At 41.7% G+C, this 18,092-nt stretch overlaps 2 protein-coding genes across 2 annotated transcripts in view; both read left to right on the top strand.

Annotated features, from left to right (window-relative positions):
* The window catches only part of LOC127362766 (uncharacterized), a 143,288-nt gene that overhangs the window by 50,637 nt on the left and 74,559 nt on the right, over positions 1-18,092 (top strand). The gene's annotated exons all lie outside the window — the stretch shown is intronic.
* Positions 1-18,092, top strand: part of mdga2a (MAM domain containing glycosylphosphatidylinositol anchor 2a) — a 75,873-nt gene that overhangs the window by 11,968 nt on the left and 45,813 nt on the right. Inside the window, exon 2 of the mRNA XM_051398924.1 lies at positions 15,090-15,229. Coding sequence (XP_051254884.1) covers positions 15,090-15,229 — 140 coding nt within the window. The remainder of the gene's footprint in view (positions 1-15,089; positions 15,230-18,092) is intronic.

The raw sequence follows: 18,092 nt of genomic DNA, 5'->3' as shown, positions 1-18,092 counted from the left end.
ATAAGAACCTGCGAGACGAGAAAGCACAAGAACTCCGGGGAAGAAGTGAAGTTAGTAACATGCATTAATGGGACATGAATGTGTGCAGAAAGAGAGAGAGAGGAAAAGAGGAGCTCAGTGCACCATGGGAAATCCCCCGTAGTCTAGGCCTATAGCAGCATAACTAAGGGATGGTTCAGGACTCACCTGATCCAGCCCTAACTATAAGCTTTATCAAAGAGGAATGTCTTAAGCCTACTCTTGAATGTGGTGAGGGTGTCTGCCTCCCGAACCACAACTGGAAGCTGGTTCCACAGGAGAGGAGCTTGGTAACTGAAGGCTCTGGCTCCTGTTCTACTTTTAGAGACTATAGGGACCACAAGTAGCCCAGCATTCAGAGAACGTAGTGTTCTAGAGGGGTAATAGGGTACTATGAGCTCTTTAAAATATGAAGGGGCCTGACCATGAAGAGCTTTATAGGTGAGGAGGAGGATTTTAAATTCTATTCTACATTTTACAGGGAGCCAATGCAGAGAAGCTAGTACAGGAGAGATGTGATCTCTTTTTCTAGTTCCTGTCAGTACTCGTGCTGCAGCGTTCTGAATTAATTGGAGCGTTTTAATGGACTTATTGGGGCAACCTGATAATAAAGAGTTGCAGTAATCCAGCCTTGAAGTAACAAATGCATGGATTAGTTTTTCTGCATCTGTCTGTGATAGTATGTGTCTAATTTCTGTAATATTACGTAAATGAAAGAAGGCAGTCCTAGAGGTTTGCTTTATGTGGGAGTTAAATGACAAATCCTGATCAAAGATAACTCCAAGATTTCTGACAGTGGTGCTAGAGGCCAAGGTAATGCCATCTAGAGTAACTATATCTTTAGACAGTGAGTCTCTAAGGTTTTTGGGGCCAAGAACAAGAATTTTGTTTTTTTCTGAGTTTAACATCAGAAAATTGCAGCTCATCCAGGATTTTATGTCCTTAAGACATGTTTGTAATTTAGATAATTGATTAATCGGGCTTGATCGATAGATATAACTGTGTATCATCTGTATAACAGTGAAAGTTAATGGAGTGATTCCTAATAATGTTGCCTAAAGGGAGCATATATAGAGTAAATAGTATTGGTCCAAGTACAGAACCTTGTGGAACTCCATGACTAACTGTAGTATTTATTGAAGATTCATCGTTAACATGTACAAACTGCGAGCGATCTGATAAATATGACTTAAATCAGCTTAGTGCGGTTCCTTTAATGCCAATTTGATGCTCAAGTCTCTGTAAAAGAATATCGTGGTCAATGGTGTCAAATGCAGCACTAAGATCTAATAATACAAGTACAGCGACAAGTCCATTGTCAGAAGCAATCAGAAGGTCATTATTAACTTTAACCAGAGCTGTCTCTGTGCTATGATGAACTCTAAATCCTGACTGAAAATCCTATTGTTATGTAGAAAGTCACACAACTCTTTGGCGACTACTTTCTCCAGAATCTTAGAGAGGAAGGGGAGGTTAGAAATCGGTCTATAGTTGGCTAAAACCCCTGGGTCAAGAGTGGACTTTTTAAGAAGGGGTTTAATTACAGCTACTTTAAAGGACTGTGGTACATATCCTGATAATAAAGAAAGATTAATCATATCCAGTAAAGAAGTGCCAATTAAGGGAACAACTTCTTTAAGCAGCCTAGTTGGGATTGGGTCTAACAGACAGGTTGATGGCTTCGATGAAGAAATGATTGAAGTTAACTGATGAAGATCGATAGCAGAAAAACAGTCTAAATATATATCTAAGTTTACATTAGCAAAAGTCCCTGAACTTGGAGAGCCACTGATAACTGTTGATGGCAGTTGGTGATTAATTTTGTATGTGTGTGTGTGTTCTCACATTGATCCTGCTTATGGCTCTGACTGTATGTTTGGCTGTGATTCATACGGAGGCAGAGGAAGTTTATGTCCTCTCAGTCATCACACTGACACATGTACATCCACTGTGTGTGTGTGTGTGTGTGTGTGTGTGTGTGTGTGTGTGATGATTCATAGAGGACATTACTGAACATGATTAGTCATATAAGCAGCTGAAGGAACTGTACGTCCTGCGGCAGAGAGAGAGAAGACGAAGAGAGAATAAAGGCCTTTACACGAGATGAATAAACACCACGAAAATGTGAAATAGTCTCCCGTAAATATGTTTAATCAAAATGATTCATACCAGCAGCGACGTGAATTCGCAACATTAAAATAAAAAATTAAATCCACACACGTGTACAGCAGACCAATCAGGACGGAGCTCCCGAAGGTTTCGGAGGTCGCCATGCAGCACCGAATGGCTCGCGGCCGCATTCCTCTCCGGTCTGTGAAGATGTACTAAAATGTTAAAACACAAACGTCACACAAACAAACTAATGGAGGCAGCGGCAGGCAGCGCCTAAAATGAGTAAATCCCACAGAGGCCCTGTTATCACATTGTCTTTATCTTTCCTGTGCTAGTGCTGGTTGGTTAGAGAAACATATTATGTATAAACTAGTACAAATATTTTACTAAAGTAGGCCTTGATTGTGTAATAACGGTTAACTGTTGCATATACGACACCCACCACTAGAGGGAGCAGCTCCAGCACAGCAGTCCCGCTCTCCCTGCACCCAGATATCAACCAGTGAGGGGGAAAGATGGCAGCTCATAAAGCCAGCACAGTTTGTCATTGATTGAGTAGAAAAGGAAATTAAGGTTGTGTCAGAAATAAACATATAAGCACTTGACTGGAGTGATGCGTCACCACGTGGACGTGGATATTAACCTGCAAGGAGAGCAGGCTGCTGGCGCTAGCGCTGCTAACATTAGCGTCCCTCAGGAAAACAAAATACCAACGTCCCAACTCAAAGACACTGTGATCCCGTTCGGGCTGTTATTAACTATCTTTTAATCGATACCGAATAATAAAACAAAACCGTCTTTGTTAATCTTTCAACTGTTCCGACAGTCACCAACTCTGGTTCGGTGGAAATAAATCCTAAATTCACAGAGTATATACAATATATTCGGGACCAGAATGTAAGCCAACGTTAATGCTCGGGGACAAAAGCCCGTCCACTAACAGTTGTTGTTGCCACTGACAGACTCAGATTGTTATTCTCACACAGTCTCACAGCATTATTATAGAAAGGATCTTGACTAATAACAAAAAACGCCAATTTTACCTCACAGATTGTAACATTGTAACTTCATTCAAAATGAACAGTAACTCATTAAAAACCATCTCTGTTAGTGTTTCCAACATTCACCAACTCTGTGAAATACTTAGTGGAAATAAATCCTTAATTCACCGACGTAGATGATAAAAACAGCAGGACCGGCTATTGAAACAAACCACAGAGAGGCTGCGATACAACACGGGAGAGGGAGAGAGACACCATGTGACTCTGTATCTGTATATATAGAGAATATAATGTTAGCTGATATATTAATGTTATGAATCTCTAACCTTTAAACATGGAGTAGCTGTTTAGTAGCAGTTTTTCTGACATAAACGAATCATTGTAAATTAAAAGTTCACTGTTCCTTTACTTCCATCCATCTCAGCGTTTTAAAAAGAGACAAGCGATGTGATGTTTATTGAACGGCTCGTGTACGTTGAGAACAGAACATGAACAGAGCGAGATGCATGTTCGACTGCGATCAAAGAGCAGACCAACGTTAACATGTGGCAGCATCACAGCGGCTCATCTTCAGCTGCAGAAATCCCACCTTGGGGAGACTTCTCTCTCCCAGAGTGAGGATTAAGGCCATGTTTGGAGAATAATACAGTGTACAGTGTGCTTATGTAAGCTGTCAGCCTGTGAGCTCTGCAAGCTGGTTCAGCCTCAATCTACCAGCAGCTGCAGCCTGCAGGACGCAAACATGATGGAGACACTGAGAGGAAACGGGTTAGTTTCCTGAGTTATGGTCAAGTAAGTAAGTTATGGTCCCATTAAGTGTAAAATAGAACAGTTTCTCAAAGTTTTAACTGACGTACCACCTCAGAAAATATCAGGCTCTTTAAGTGCCACTATTATGACAGATGTTAAAATACAGCAGCGTACGTCCACCCTGTTCAGCTACCCCTGCAGATCACCTCGAGGACATCTAGAACCTTCTCAGTGATCTCTGGTAACTTTTCAAGGACTGCTGAACCCTGAAATCTTTGAAGGTCACCAGGAACCCATGGAACCTCTTCCATGGAATATTTTCAAGAACTCCTGGAAATCCCTGAATGACTTCTGATGACTACTTCTTCATAGTAACTTCTGCACTCTCCGTCAGGACCTCGGAAACCTCATAAATATCTCCTGTAATTTTATAAAGGACCCCTGGAACCTCAAGAAATCCTGGACGATTGTAAAGGACTTGTAGAACTAGCTCAAGGTCCTCTGGGATCTCATTCCAAACACAGGAACCTACTCAAGGACATTTGGTAACCCCTCAAGGACAACTTGAACCTAACAATCAGTTAGGGTCTTCTGAAACCTCTTCAACACATGGAACCACATATAGGATCCGTGAAATCTTTTCAAGTACCTCTGGTAACTCCAAAGGTAATCTTTATGAACTTCTTTAAGAACTTTAACATCTTCCTCCAGGATGTCTATTTAAGAAACCATGGCACCATTCAAGAAATTCTGGAAATCCCTAAAAGACTTGTGACTCCTCAAGGACCACCAAAACCTTAGACCACCATAGTAATTTTTGCACCCTTTGGACCACTGAAATCTCATGAAGAACCCTGGACTTTAAGGACTTGTACAATATTGTTGCTGTTGCTTCACTTCACTTAATCAGCATGTAAGCAACCAATCAGACACGGCGCAGCCTAACAGTGATTGGTCATTCCTGGTTTGTATTTAAATACAATGATCCAATCGGATGTTTTAATTGAACGTGCTACAATCATCTCAGTCATTTTTGCTGGTTTTCATTCACCCCTCTTCATCCTCTGCCTCATTATGTATGCAGAAGGAGCCCCGTGCTATCAGCCAATCAGATGCCAGCAGTTATTTTTAGTCGTCCCACTGACTCGGCAGCTTCCTCTGAGAAATCCTCCACTCCAGAAATAGAGCGAGAGAGCTTACATAACAGAAAGAGAGAGAGAGAGAGAGGACATACAAATCTTTACTTTGAAATGAATAAAACAGTGAAGATAAATCTGACCTGAGATCAGCGGACAGAGTTTTGGAGTGAACCTGTGTAAGATGGAGCCACATTTGGATCTGGGACAGATAGTGGTTTTAATACTTAGTCTCATGTCTGTCTGTCTTCCCTTTCCACTTCTGCTCTTTGACATAAATAAATGAAAACCAGATGAAACGCTTCTGATCCCCGAATGAACTCAGACCTGAGGAATAAATGAGGTTTGTAGTTTTTGGTTTTGAGTCTCAGTTCAGATCAGGTCTCAGATCAGTCCAGTTGACAGGGACTCAGTTTAAACTGGGATAACTAAGACCTGGATAACTAGACCAGACTACAGGTTTATGTAATGACCACCAGTTTTAATTATTCTTTTATTTTGACAAATCAGATTGTTTCTGTCTCTAAATACAGAATACCCAGGAGTCTCCTAAAGGGCTTCTACAACCTTGTCTTGGACCTCTAGAAACTTCTCACTAAGTTCTCAGGGCCATAAAATCTCCTCATGGACATTATAGAATATTATCAAGGGACTCTACAACACCCTTCAACATCTCTTGGACTTTCTCAAGCACCTGTAGAATCTCAGTAAGGATCCTTACAACCTCCTTGAGGACCCCTAGAACTTCCTCAATGATCTCTAATGCCACTAGAGTCTCCTAATGGATTTGTACAACAGCCTCAAGTATCTGTAGAATCTTGTTAAATACCTCTACATCCTTTAAAGCAAATAACTAAGCAGTCAACATCAGACAACCTTATCATACTCAAGTGTTTCTGTAGTGATGACAAAACATAAAAAAATATATACATAGCCGTTTGAGAAGCTGAGTGTGCTCTCCAGGGAAAATATTACACCAAATTCCCTTTAAGGAATCTAGAAACACAAGATACAAGCCGTCATATATCCACACTATAAGATTTCTCTTTAAAATAAGTGCTGGTTGGTGGATGAAATACTACGAATTAAACTCATAGCCAGGAGCGTGTCCAGACTTTCTTGACGTAGAAGAAGAGGGGCACTGAATTATGTAATGGTGGCATGATGTGTCTCAGCTTTTAAGTCATTCGAAATATTGTTTAGAGACCCCAGTAGGGGACAAGGGATCCCTTTGAGAATGGCCGTGCAATGTTTTTTGCCAAATTCAGTCTTTGGAGCACTATCACTCTAGCTTTAAAACGGAGCCCGCTACAGCCTCTGAAAGACAGTGCAGAGTGGAAGAGGGAAGGATAATGGGGTGATACTTGTGGCCAATCAGATTTCAGGGGTGGCCAGCCCAGGTCCCCCCTCTGGACACGCCCCTGCTCATATCTCTGTTAATTCACCATCTATTGCCTCACTGAACCCTCAGTTGTGCTAGCATTATATAAGCTAAATCGCTAAAGCAGTATATACACATCACAGGTGCATACTTTTAATTCTCAGCATCTTTTATTAATCTAGTGCTGTCAGAAATTATCTTAAAACTAAGTTCAAGTCTAAATCTAAGAACATTTTTATAAATGAGGACTTTGGTATGAGGCTAAAGTCTATAAAACCTGGTTTCACACACAATTAACAATACACAACATCACACTGGATGAGACTGCAGAGGGAGAAGGGCTCTACTCTGCTGGAGGATGAGTCACTGTGTGTCTACATCACACACACACATACACACACTCATACACACACACACACGCACACACACACACGCACTCACACACACACACACACACACTCACACAGAAACAGTGGTTAAATCAGGGCGAGCTCCTGCTGCCCTCTGAGATTCACTGCTCTACTGTACAGTCCTGAGGCTGACTCTGTGTGAGCGTGTGTGTGTGTGAGTGTGTGAGTGTGTGTGTGTGTGTGCAGTTTTAAACCATTTCCTGAATTAAAGGGATGGAGAGAGATTAGAGCGTTAAAGGGAAGGAAACAGATCCCTGATTTTCACTGCAGGAGGTCAGTGTGTTTGGAAACAGAAACGTTCCCATGTGGCCTTCGTGTTACTTAAATACTTCCGACTTGTTTTCTGGTTGTAGTTTGTAGTGAACATGTGAACTCACCTGCTGTTAATGAACTCTGGTGCTGATCGAAGCGGGTGGTAAGATTCAGTTCACACAGTGAGAGCTGCTCCCCACAGTCAGTGTTTCAGTGAGTTATTAAAGCCGCTCAGTGCAGTTTGTCTCTGTTTGTTGGGATGTTAAACTTATGGATGCCAACTGCCATAAAACTCTGCAGAAGAAGAAGTATAGTCTGTTGATCGTTGTTTATTTTCACTGACGGCTGAATGGGGTGTCACTTTATATGTTACTGTATTTCAGGCCCTCCAAGATTTCGCTGGCTTTTTTGGGGGGGTTTCTGATTCTGGACAGTCTGATTTCTTTGCAATAAAATTCTAATAATAATTATATTAAAATAAAATTGCAGGAGAAAGTGAAAATTGCAAAAACAAAATATTTTTTTGTAGAATTCATTAAAACTTGAAAACAACTTGTTCCATTGAGAATAAAAGTAGTTTGGTGACTACTGTGGCTCAGAGGTTTGTGTGGTGGGCTGCTATGATTAGTGGAAGTTACAATGCTTTGTCAAACTCGCAGAATATTTGCAGTGATCAGCCAAAATTCTGGGATTGATTGAATTTGCTTTAATTGTTTGAACGCAACATGGCCCCTTCCTGGGAGGACTGGGGTTTCCTTAAAGGTGAAGGATGGCACAGTGTCCTACGCTAAAGGAGAGAAGAAAGGAAGCAGTGAAGCATTTAGAGAAGTCAACCAGGTGTTATCATGGCTGCCACTTGGATACTTCCAGCTCAAGCAAAGTCAAGAACCTTCCTTAGAAAAAGAGAGGCTGGCTGGATCCAAATATCCGGACTTTAGTGCTCTTGCAGACTTGTGGAATTTCTGAGTGCATTTCTGGGAAGTCTGCGAGGGCTGAGGGCTGTCCAAACCCACAATTCATCCAGTCCACAAGGGGCCCCAATCCAACTTCTGCAGATTTCCAGAGAGTCCGCTTGGGGTGCAGACTTCTCTAGTCTTGACATGATGATGGTGAACACGTCACATTAACTGAAGTCCTTGAGGACTGAGGGTGGACATTTGGATTCTGCCATCATTTGAGCCATCATTGGCTTTCTGTCTTTAATCTCTGTGTAGTTTGTAGTGAACATGTGGACTCACCTGCTGTTAATGGACTCAGGTGTTGCTGACCATTATTTAATGAGTTGAGGCAGATGTGAAATTTCCGTTCACATAACAAAGTGAGGGCTGCTCCCCACAGTCAGTGTTATTGAAGCCCTTTAGTGCAGTTTATCTCCGTTTGTTGGGATGTTAAACAGAGTCCAGGAGAGACTCACAGACCCAGAGGACGTTTCCACAAATGTGTTGCATGTTTGACCTCTGACACTGTGCTGCTGCTTTGTTTGGAGTGTTTATGTGCTGCAGGTCACAGACTGGTCCACGTCTCTGCTTAGGGCTGGGTGATATGGCTGAAAACTGTATCACGATATAAGTGTTTCATATCAGTCGATATCGATAATTATTGATTCGTTTTTTTAACCTATTCTAAATGAGGACCAGGAGAAAAAAAGGCTGAATTTAAATACTTTTATTTTAAACGTAACCTTTAACCTTTATAAAGAAGTCAACACAACTATGAAAAACAGTCAAATAAATAAACATTCTGGTCAATGTGCAAATATAGACATTAAATAAATGCTGTACCGGCAGATGTCGATGGCTGTGGCTCTTTGAGGCTGCTGTACTCCAGCGGATGAGAGGTGATAAAATAAATTTGTCGTGTTGCCAGAATTGGCAGGGACAACGACCTTGCAAAGTTTGCAGACAACATCGGTCTGACTCTTGTCTGACTTAAAATAACCAAAATATTGCCAAACTGGTGACGTGACCTTTCCTTTTTTATCTACAATTTCCTCTCGCGCTGTCGCACTCATATTCTCCTTTCACTCCACGCCGTTCTTTTTTTTTGTTGTTGTTGTTGATGCCACCAACCTGGCCTAGCTGGGCCGTGATAAGTTGAGAGGCTAAAGCCCTTCCTCTGCCTAAATCCCCCAGAATGGCTTGCGGTTCTGGCTTGGGGTTTTCTTCCTATTTTTCTCTAATGGAGTTCAAGTGAAATTATCAAACATTCTATCGAACGTATTTTCTATTGATATTGATCACGTGTCTATCGCGATAGATATCGTTATCGTTTTATCGCCCAGCCCTATCTCTGCTCATATTTCTGATTCCTTTAAGTTTAGTTCATGTGAATGTTTTTATATGGATCACTGATCAGTGTTTGAGGAATTTAATGCGTGTTGTGAGATAATTTTTTTTTTTTTGGCCGTAACCTGCAGAAACACACGACTCTTCACCTTCTGATCAATGCGACTCAGCTCGGTGCAGCAGTGTATTCCAGAGGACTGGACTGGATCTAATTCCTGGTTTAGCAGTGATTGTAAAGACCCTGAGGGTGCAGTGTAATTCCTGAGTGTAGGAGGTGTTTTGTGTATGTTTTTTGTGTGCTGCACTTTGTACTGCGGGGATCAGCCGGTCTGCTGGGTTCAGGCAGGATTCACCACTTATTAGGACGTGAGCGCTTCGTGGTGCTGCAGAGAGCTCAGCGATTAGACTAATACCTGGTTTTAGGGGGGAAATGGAAAATACCTGAGCCAGAACAGGATCAGAGGATGGAGGGAGGAGAGGTGAATACAGATGAAAAACTCCCTCACTTCCTCCTTCTAAGAAAAAAGTTGACCTCCTTGCCAAAGGAAAGGTAATTTTATTTCAAAACAAAAGTCTCAGGTTTCACCAGATTAATCAGAAACATTTACTTCTGCACCTTTAATTTAAATGAAATTGAAAAATCCGGTTTGTTTCTTTAACCCCTTGTTTTATATAAAATACTATATGATATATATCTCATCAGAATGTTTTATTGTACAATAACACATCTTTATCTTAACTTTATGGATAAATAATATCACAACAAAACGAAACTTGTTTTCAGTATAAATGAACGTATGAATTAAAAATAAAATGTTGCTAATGTTGGTTTCTTAAAATATGATGTTGCTTCTCCTCCACCTGCTCCAGAGTTTATGCTGCTTCAAAAACGTATCTGAGTTTTATGATTACAGTTACATGAGCAGAGTATTGGACCCAGTACCTGATACCGGTATCGGTTAATCCCTAATAGAACCGTCAGACGTTTGGTGCTTTTACCCAAAATGTATATGTTTTCAAAAGAGTTGCTGATTAATTTTCTGTTGACTAACAGGGGCGTCTGTGGCTCCGGTTGTCCACTAATCAGAAGGTTGCCGGTTTGATTGCTGGCCCCTCCCGCTGCACGTCGAAGTGTCCTGGAGCAAAATAGTGAACCCCAAACTTCTCCTGATGCTGTGTATGAATGAGTTAGTTAATGTTTGTGATGACCTTTCCCATTACTGTATTTGTGTGTGAATGGGTGAATGTAGTGGAAAAGCACTCTATATAAGTACAGTCCGTTTACCATCGCAGCTTTAGATTATCTCTCCTCTTTCTAATGAAATAACACTGTATAATCTGTACTGTATAAAAATAGGAAATAACCAGCATCAGCCAACAATTCCTCAAATACAGAAAAGGAAAGAAATCCCTCTCCTGTCCCTCCAATTAAATAATGTAACCTTCTCTTCAGTTCTCAGTCCAATTAAACAAATAATAAAAATAGAAATAACAAAAAGAACTTTTAATCCTCAGTTCAGAATAATTCTTCTTCAAATAAACTCTTGATGATCAGCTCCAAAAGTAATGAATAATTGTGTCTACCGATCTACCTGATGCACTGCGAGCAGGACGTTGTCAGTCCAACTCCAACAAAAGAGAAACGGGCAGATCCGGATTCAGATAGCGTTTAAAGAACTGCAGCGTCGCAGTGATCCTTGCTCGTGTTGTTTTATGCAGCAGCTGCAATGTGAATGTTACTTTATACACAATGAACGAGTCATTGTTCACCACCAGAGTCCGTCTGTGTGTTCTGGAGAGGAAACGGCAGTTTATTCTCCTAAGGCTGAGAATGTGTGAAGCTGCAGAGATCCTGCAGAGACTCATCCACAGTGGAGGAAGAAGTACTCACTGCAGTAAAAGTGCAAATACCACACTGTGAAAATACTCCATTACAGTAAAGTGTGTGCGTATAATGAGCATAATAACATATTAATCTGTTGTACTGTTATAAAGGATATTAGATTACTCTGAATGAATGAAGCTCATTTTCAACTATTTTCTAACTGATTATTTTATTATGGATTCATCTGCTGATTATTGATCCATTAATCCATTGATTTGATTGCTTTTTTAAAAATTATTAAAATGGCAAGAAATGCTTTCAAAGTTCATAGCTCAAAATCATTACAGATACATTTAAATGATTACAATCACTGACTTATTGATTAATAACAAAATATCACATTTTATAAACTGTATTTAGTTACTTCCAGCCTCTGTCTGTCAGTCGTGCAGTTGAAGTGTCGTCGGTCGATTTAAACTCTGGTTCTATTCTTGTTCTACTGTTTTATTATGGTTCTGTTCTCTCTCTCTGCTCTACACAGATTAAAATCCTGTGGTTCTAGTTAAATTCCTCTGTGGTTCTAGTTAAACTTTACTGTGGTTCTAGTTAAACTCCTCTGTGGTTCTAGTTAAATTCTATTGTGGTTCTAGTTAAAGTCTACTGTGGTTCTAGTTAAACTCCTCTGTGGTTCTAGTTAAACTCTACTGTGGTTCTAGTTCAACTCTGCTGTGGTTCTGTTTGTTCTGGTTCTCGCTGTCTGTCGGAGGTGTTCGGCCTCTTCAGACAGAGCCTCTGATTGAAGTGCATGCTGGGAAGGAATCAGTCCATCGGGGGGGTCCTGTGTGTGTGTGTGTGTGTGTGTGTGTGTGTGTGTGTTTGTGTGTGTTTGATGACATCAGCAGGAAACATCAGAGTCATTGGAGAGAAAAAAAAAATTCAGAACCTAAAAATAGAAAAGTAGGACACAACACCTCCTCCTCATCCTTCTCTACTCCTCTTCTTCCTCCTCCTGTGCTCATCCTCCTCTATTCATTCTTGATCTCCTTTTCTTTTCATCTCCTCTCTTCCTCTCTTCTCCTCTCTTGCTTCCTCTCCTCCTTTCTTGCTTTCTCTCTTGCTTCCTCTCCTTCTTTCTCTCCCCCTCTCTTGCTTCCTCTCCTCCTTTCTTGCTTCCTCTCTTGCTTCCTCTCCTTCTTCCCTCCTCCTCTCTTGCTTCCTCTCCTCTCCTTTCTTACTTCCTCCCTCCTCCTTTCTTACTTCCTCTCCTCCTCTCTTGCTTCCTCTCCTCCTCTCTAGCTTCCTCCCTCCTCCTCCTGGTTCACTCTCAGTTGTTCAATCTTTAATGAGCAGACAAACGTTTCCTCTTCTGATGACAAACACCAGGTTCAGGTTCACATTGGGGTCAAAGGTCAGAGCAGGTCAGACCAGGTCCAGGTTCTGGTGATGTTCAGGATACTTTTGTGTTCTTCTGTCCCATTTCGGTGACGTTCAGATCGGATCTTCAGCAGGTTGTCAGGGTTAGTCGGGATCAGTCGTACTAATATTAATACTAATACTAATACTTTGGGTCAGGTTTGTGTAATCTCTATTTTTCCGGAGAATCGCTGAGTAAATAATCAATACTGACCATAATGAGTTGTACCAGTGAGAGTTAAATCCCAGATGTTAAGGTGGTTTGCTTCAGAACCAGCAGCAGTCAGAATACTGTATCTCTGCAGGCGGGTCAGGCAGAAATAGAGGCGAAGTGTTAAAATAAAAACGAGTGGTTCAACATGCAGGACGCCTCGCAGCTGCTGACACACAAACAAACAGCACATCATACCTGCAGGCCCGCCGCTGAATCCAGATCAGGGTTAGTGGTCCAGTCTGCAGCCGGGCGTCTGCCGCCGAACCTCCTGTCAATTAAAAATTAATTTCCCGCTGACCTTTTTCCTCTGCTGCTCATTTATAATTTCACAACTTTAATTAGCTGAACTGGTTCAGACAGACTGTGTTTGGCCCCGAACATGACCTGCAGTTCCAGGTGGTTTAGTCTCAGACTTCCTGCACACGGTAACTATCAAATATGAGAGAGGGAACATTTATAAGTACGCACCCATGTGACTTTTCCCTCCAGATACGGACACTGATACAGGGGTCGACTGAGGAACCTGATATTTGAATCCGATGCTCCTTAATGCTACTTTATACTTGTGCTACATTTCTTTGATAACTTTGCACTTTGGGCTAATTTTACTTTTGGTACTTCAAGTACATTTTGATGCTAATACTTTAGTACTTTTACTTGAAAGTCCAGCGTGAGGGATTGAGTGGCATCTAGTGGTGTAGTTGCAGATTGCAAACCCCGATATCTACAGCCAGTGTTTGGTTTGTCCCTTCTGGGCTACTGTAGAAACATGGCGGACTCTGCCAGAAAAGGACCCGCTCCCTGTGTAGATACAAACGTCTCATTCTAACAAACACACAGTGATTCTTATTCTAGCTGATTAAACACTAATGAAAACATACCTATAGATATTATATTACAGTTCTGACAGTAGATCCTCCTCACTGTTACACACTGGACCTTTAAGTAAGGGACTTTTGCATTTGACTTTTGTTTTGTTTTTGTAACTTAAGATACTTTTGGAAGTTTTTGGATCTTGTTTCACACAAAAAATCTAAACTTATAAATTCAGTTTTCTTAGTGTATGATATATAAATCTGTATAATCTGAACAAACTGCTTTAATGAGTCTGTTGACCTTTAGAACAAACTGATGTCCTTGTGATTAAACCTCCAGGGGACGTTTTCACTGCAGTTATTAAACTTTGCTTCCTGTTTTTACCACGTTCATGTCTCAGGATCAAACTTTAAGTCTGCGAAATGTCAGAAACGCTGTAAAATAAACTGTTAACACCCAGAGGAAGCTGTTCTTGACTGCATCTTTTGCTTGCTCGCTGTGTGGTTCCCATGGCGACAGGTAGAGGAGCTGCTGCAGGCTGTAGCGTCTGTTTTGAGGCTAACGGCTCCCTAACAGCGCGCAGTAAAACACAAAGCCAGCTGCTCCTACGAGTTCATCCAACAATAAAACACAGGAGCTGTTTTTATTTTCATATCAGATGTTTTTTTCTCTGCGGCACATAAAGACGCTCTGTGAGAGACCACTCATGTGGCGGGGCAGCGGCAGGTTTTCGGCGGCGGTGAGGCGTGTGGGGGCAGATCAGAGCGGGGAAAATGTCTTTAAAACTGTTGAATTGTGGAGACGTGTCAGCAGATGAAGAACTTCATACAGAAATAAACTGAGAGCTTGTATTCAGGATCACGTCTGGAGCTACGTCACAGTCTCAGTATTCAACAGTCGGGAGGGTCGGGGTGGTCGGCACAGATGGATAAAGGGCGGTAAAAACAGGTGAAATCACAGCGTCGTATCATAGTCACCACTCTGAAAACAGCTGGAGGACTTTTACCTCTGAACAGTCTGTAGTCTACATATAAAAGACTGATAATAAGGTTGTGTTTGTACAGTAATCGGTGATATCAGTAGCTAGCCATGCTGTTGTTTACGTTTACATTTCACCTGGACTAAGGAAACTAAATATACGCTTTGAGCCCAGATAATCGCTGTTTCTGATTGGCTGGTAGGTGTTCCAGGTGTTGAAGTGTCCACATTAATGAGGGTTTATTTTATTTTTTATAAGTATTTTTTTTGCCTTTATTTGATAGGACAGCTGAAGACAGACAGGAAAGGGGGGCAGAGGGAGAGGGGATGACACGCAGCAGGTCGGATTCGAACCCTGGGCCGCTGCAGCAAGGACTCCGCCTCAGTACATGGGTCGCCAGCTCTACCCACTGAGCTAACCGAGCGCCCCATTAATGAGTGTTATTAACGTTGCTATAAATCACTGAACATGTTGAATCTGTGTGTTGTGGTCCACAGCGCCCCCTACAGTGCGCATCGTGCACTCAGGTCAGGCCTGTAACGTGGAGGAGGAGCGCTACAGTGAGAGAGTGTACACCATCAGAGAGGGAGAGACTCTGGAGCTGCAGTGTCTGGTGACAGGACACCCCCGACCACAGGTAACAGCATGCTGGCTGCACTGGGAACACTGCGTATACTGGGAACACTGGTATACTGGGAACACTGGTATACTGGGTATACTGGGAGCACTGGGAACACTGGGTATACTGGGAGCACTGGGGACACTGGGAATGCTAGGAGCACTGGTATATTGGTAAAACTTTCCTAACCCACAAAAACCTTTTTATAAGTACAGTGAGCTCCCGGGTTATGAACCTCACGAATATAATAAAACAAACACAAACACACACACACACACACACACACACACTCTTCATCCATATTGACTCTGCAGTGCACATACAGCATTAAAAAAAACTCCCATCATCCCCGGCGGCGTGCTGTAAGTGCCAGAGCTCCCGCCAAGCTGAACTGCTCCGACGCCTTTGTGTTTCATAAATGAGAGCAATCACGAGGAGGAGGAGGAGGACTGATGAAGAAGAGAGAAGGAGGCAGACAGATGAAGAGGGTTCGGAGCCGTTTATTTTCCACCCGTATTGTTCGATTGCTGCCTTTTAATTATGGTCAGACAAGTTTAAGTTGCAAGTTACCTTTTTTTTTTTCACCAGATATCATGCAACAAACAAACAGTCGCCATGGAAACTGTAAAATGTTTGAATTTCCTTTCTAAAGGAAACATCTGAAGGGATTCAGTGTAACAACCTGAAGTCCCTCAACAGAAATTAAACCCTAAACTTAAAATATGTTCTTTCTGCCACTGGGGGGCCTCTGACATCCCAACAGTAAGAAAATATGAAGTGTGATGAGGTGGTGGAGCAGCGTGGGATCATGGGAGTTGTTGTCTTCACCACCATTGGCGTCATTGCAGTCAGCTTCTCCCGGTTAGGATTCCTTCAGTGTTCATGGTTCAGGAGGTTTCTACCGGGAGCCCAATGATCCACAGAGGTCTCCTCCTCTCCAACACAAACAGACCCGCTGATTAAAACCACTAAACACACTGAATAAAGCAGTTCCACCTTAAACACACTGAATAAAGCAGTTCCACCTTAACAATCACTGCTTCTCCCACGCTGTTGGACAGACAAAGGACGTCCCGGAGGGGCTGCGAGCCGAGCTGCTGCTAACGTTAGCTCAGCTTGTTTCTCTGATAACTTAAGATCCAGACGTCCGATGACTAAAATCCTTCATCCGGTTCAAATCTAGAGTTAAAAAGCACCAAGATCTAAACAGTCAATGATTATAGATTATTGATTGAATCAGCTCCATATAGAACATAGCTGTAGAGTTTGTTTAATGATGATAGATTATTGATTGAGTCCCAGATTGTGTCGTTACTCTAGCAGTGAAAGTGGAACGCTGTCAGCTTCAGTAAACACTGTTTACTTCACTGTGTTCTTATAAAGTGGGACAAAATGAAACGAGCTCAGTGTTCAGATAGTTTTCTTTTTAAAAGATTTAGCAGAACAGAAATAGTGTAAAAGCATGTCCGGGGGGGTTGGTGCAGTTTATTGTTGATGATGTTTATTTCCCAGCAGTGATTTCAGAATAAAAGCACATAAAGTGTTTGTGCTGCAGCTCATTAAATCCTCTGCTGCAGACTGGAAGCTGCATCTTAATTAACTGTCAATTAACTCCACAAAACTGGAGTCTCACAAGTGGAGGCTTAACTGATCCTGAACACACACACACACACACACACACACACACACACACACACACACACACACACACAGCTTTCCTCAATCTATTTCAAAAGGTTTTAATTTCAGTTATTAGTCATGTGCTGATGTGAGCCCAGGACAGGATTTGGGTTTTTTTAGATGTTTTTTTATTATGTAACGCTCAGCTGTAAATGTCTGAGTGTTCAGTTGTAATATTTCTTTGTTTGTTGGCTCCCTCAGTGTTTCTTCAGTGTGATCTTTGAATGATGTATGTGCAGAGCAGTTCTGCTCTTTTCTAATCACACGTACAACCTGTGTGATGCGTTCATGGGTAAGTGGTCTGGGGGCAGCCGTCCTCTGATGCTTTGGTCCCGGTGACGACACACAGCTCCTGAACTGGGTTTTAGTTTTTTGCAACTATCAGACGGATGGAAAGTGGGTCAACTAAAACTCCTCTGATCAACAGTTTAGTTGACTGTTGGGGGGGGGGGCAGACCTACTATACAGTCTGTATGATTGTTGAAAATGATAAACATACATAATACAGCTCAAACTTTTACGCAAACGTCCTTATAGAGTTCACTGTTTGGGTTCATTGGACAGGTTTGAATATGATATGAAATGTCTATAAAATACGTCACTTTATAAAATGATAGAAAAGATCCCTGAAGCCAAAATGTTGGAAACCACTGAAGTAGACGACAATTTCTGAAACGTTAGAAAACAAGCAACATTTGCATATTCTGTCATTTTTAATGAGGTAGAAGGAGTCGATGCTTTTTAATGAGGAAATGATGCTTTAAATATATCAGACACACTTGTATTTGTATTTATGTCTTAATAAATGTTGAGGGTCCGGTCTTACATACGAGATATTTTGGTGCATTACAACAAACAAAGTTCTGCAGAAGTCGAGGATCATAACTAATTAGAATAAAAAATGGCAACCATTAATCAATAATCAGTCTTCTTCTACATCTTGTCATACCACCCGCTCTTCTCTCTCCATCATCTCTCTCTCTCTCCTCCCTTTATTGCCTCTCTCTTTAGTCCCCCTCTCTCTCTGCTGTCAGTCTGTTGAGGCTATAAATAGAGCAGCTGCTGGCACACAGTCTCAATCTACACACACACACACACACACACACACACTGTAAAACACACATTTTTTTCTGTCTCTGCGTCACTGCAGAGCTCAGCTTCCTCTGCATTTTTCTTTCATCCCTTCTTCTTCCTCACCTCT

The sequence above is a fragment of the Dicentrarchus labrax genome, unplaced genomic scaffold (genome assembly GCF_905237075.1).
Source record: "Dicentrarchus labrax unplaced genomic scaffold, dlabrax2021, whole genome shotgun sequence".
Classification (NCBI taxonomy): Eukaryota; Metazoa; Chordata; class Actinopteri; family Moronidae; genus Dicentrarchus; species Dicentrarchus labrax.
Note: the sequence above shows the minus strand (reverse complement) of the source record. Positions and strands in the feature narration are given on the sequence as shown.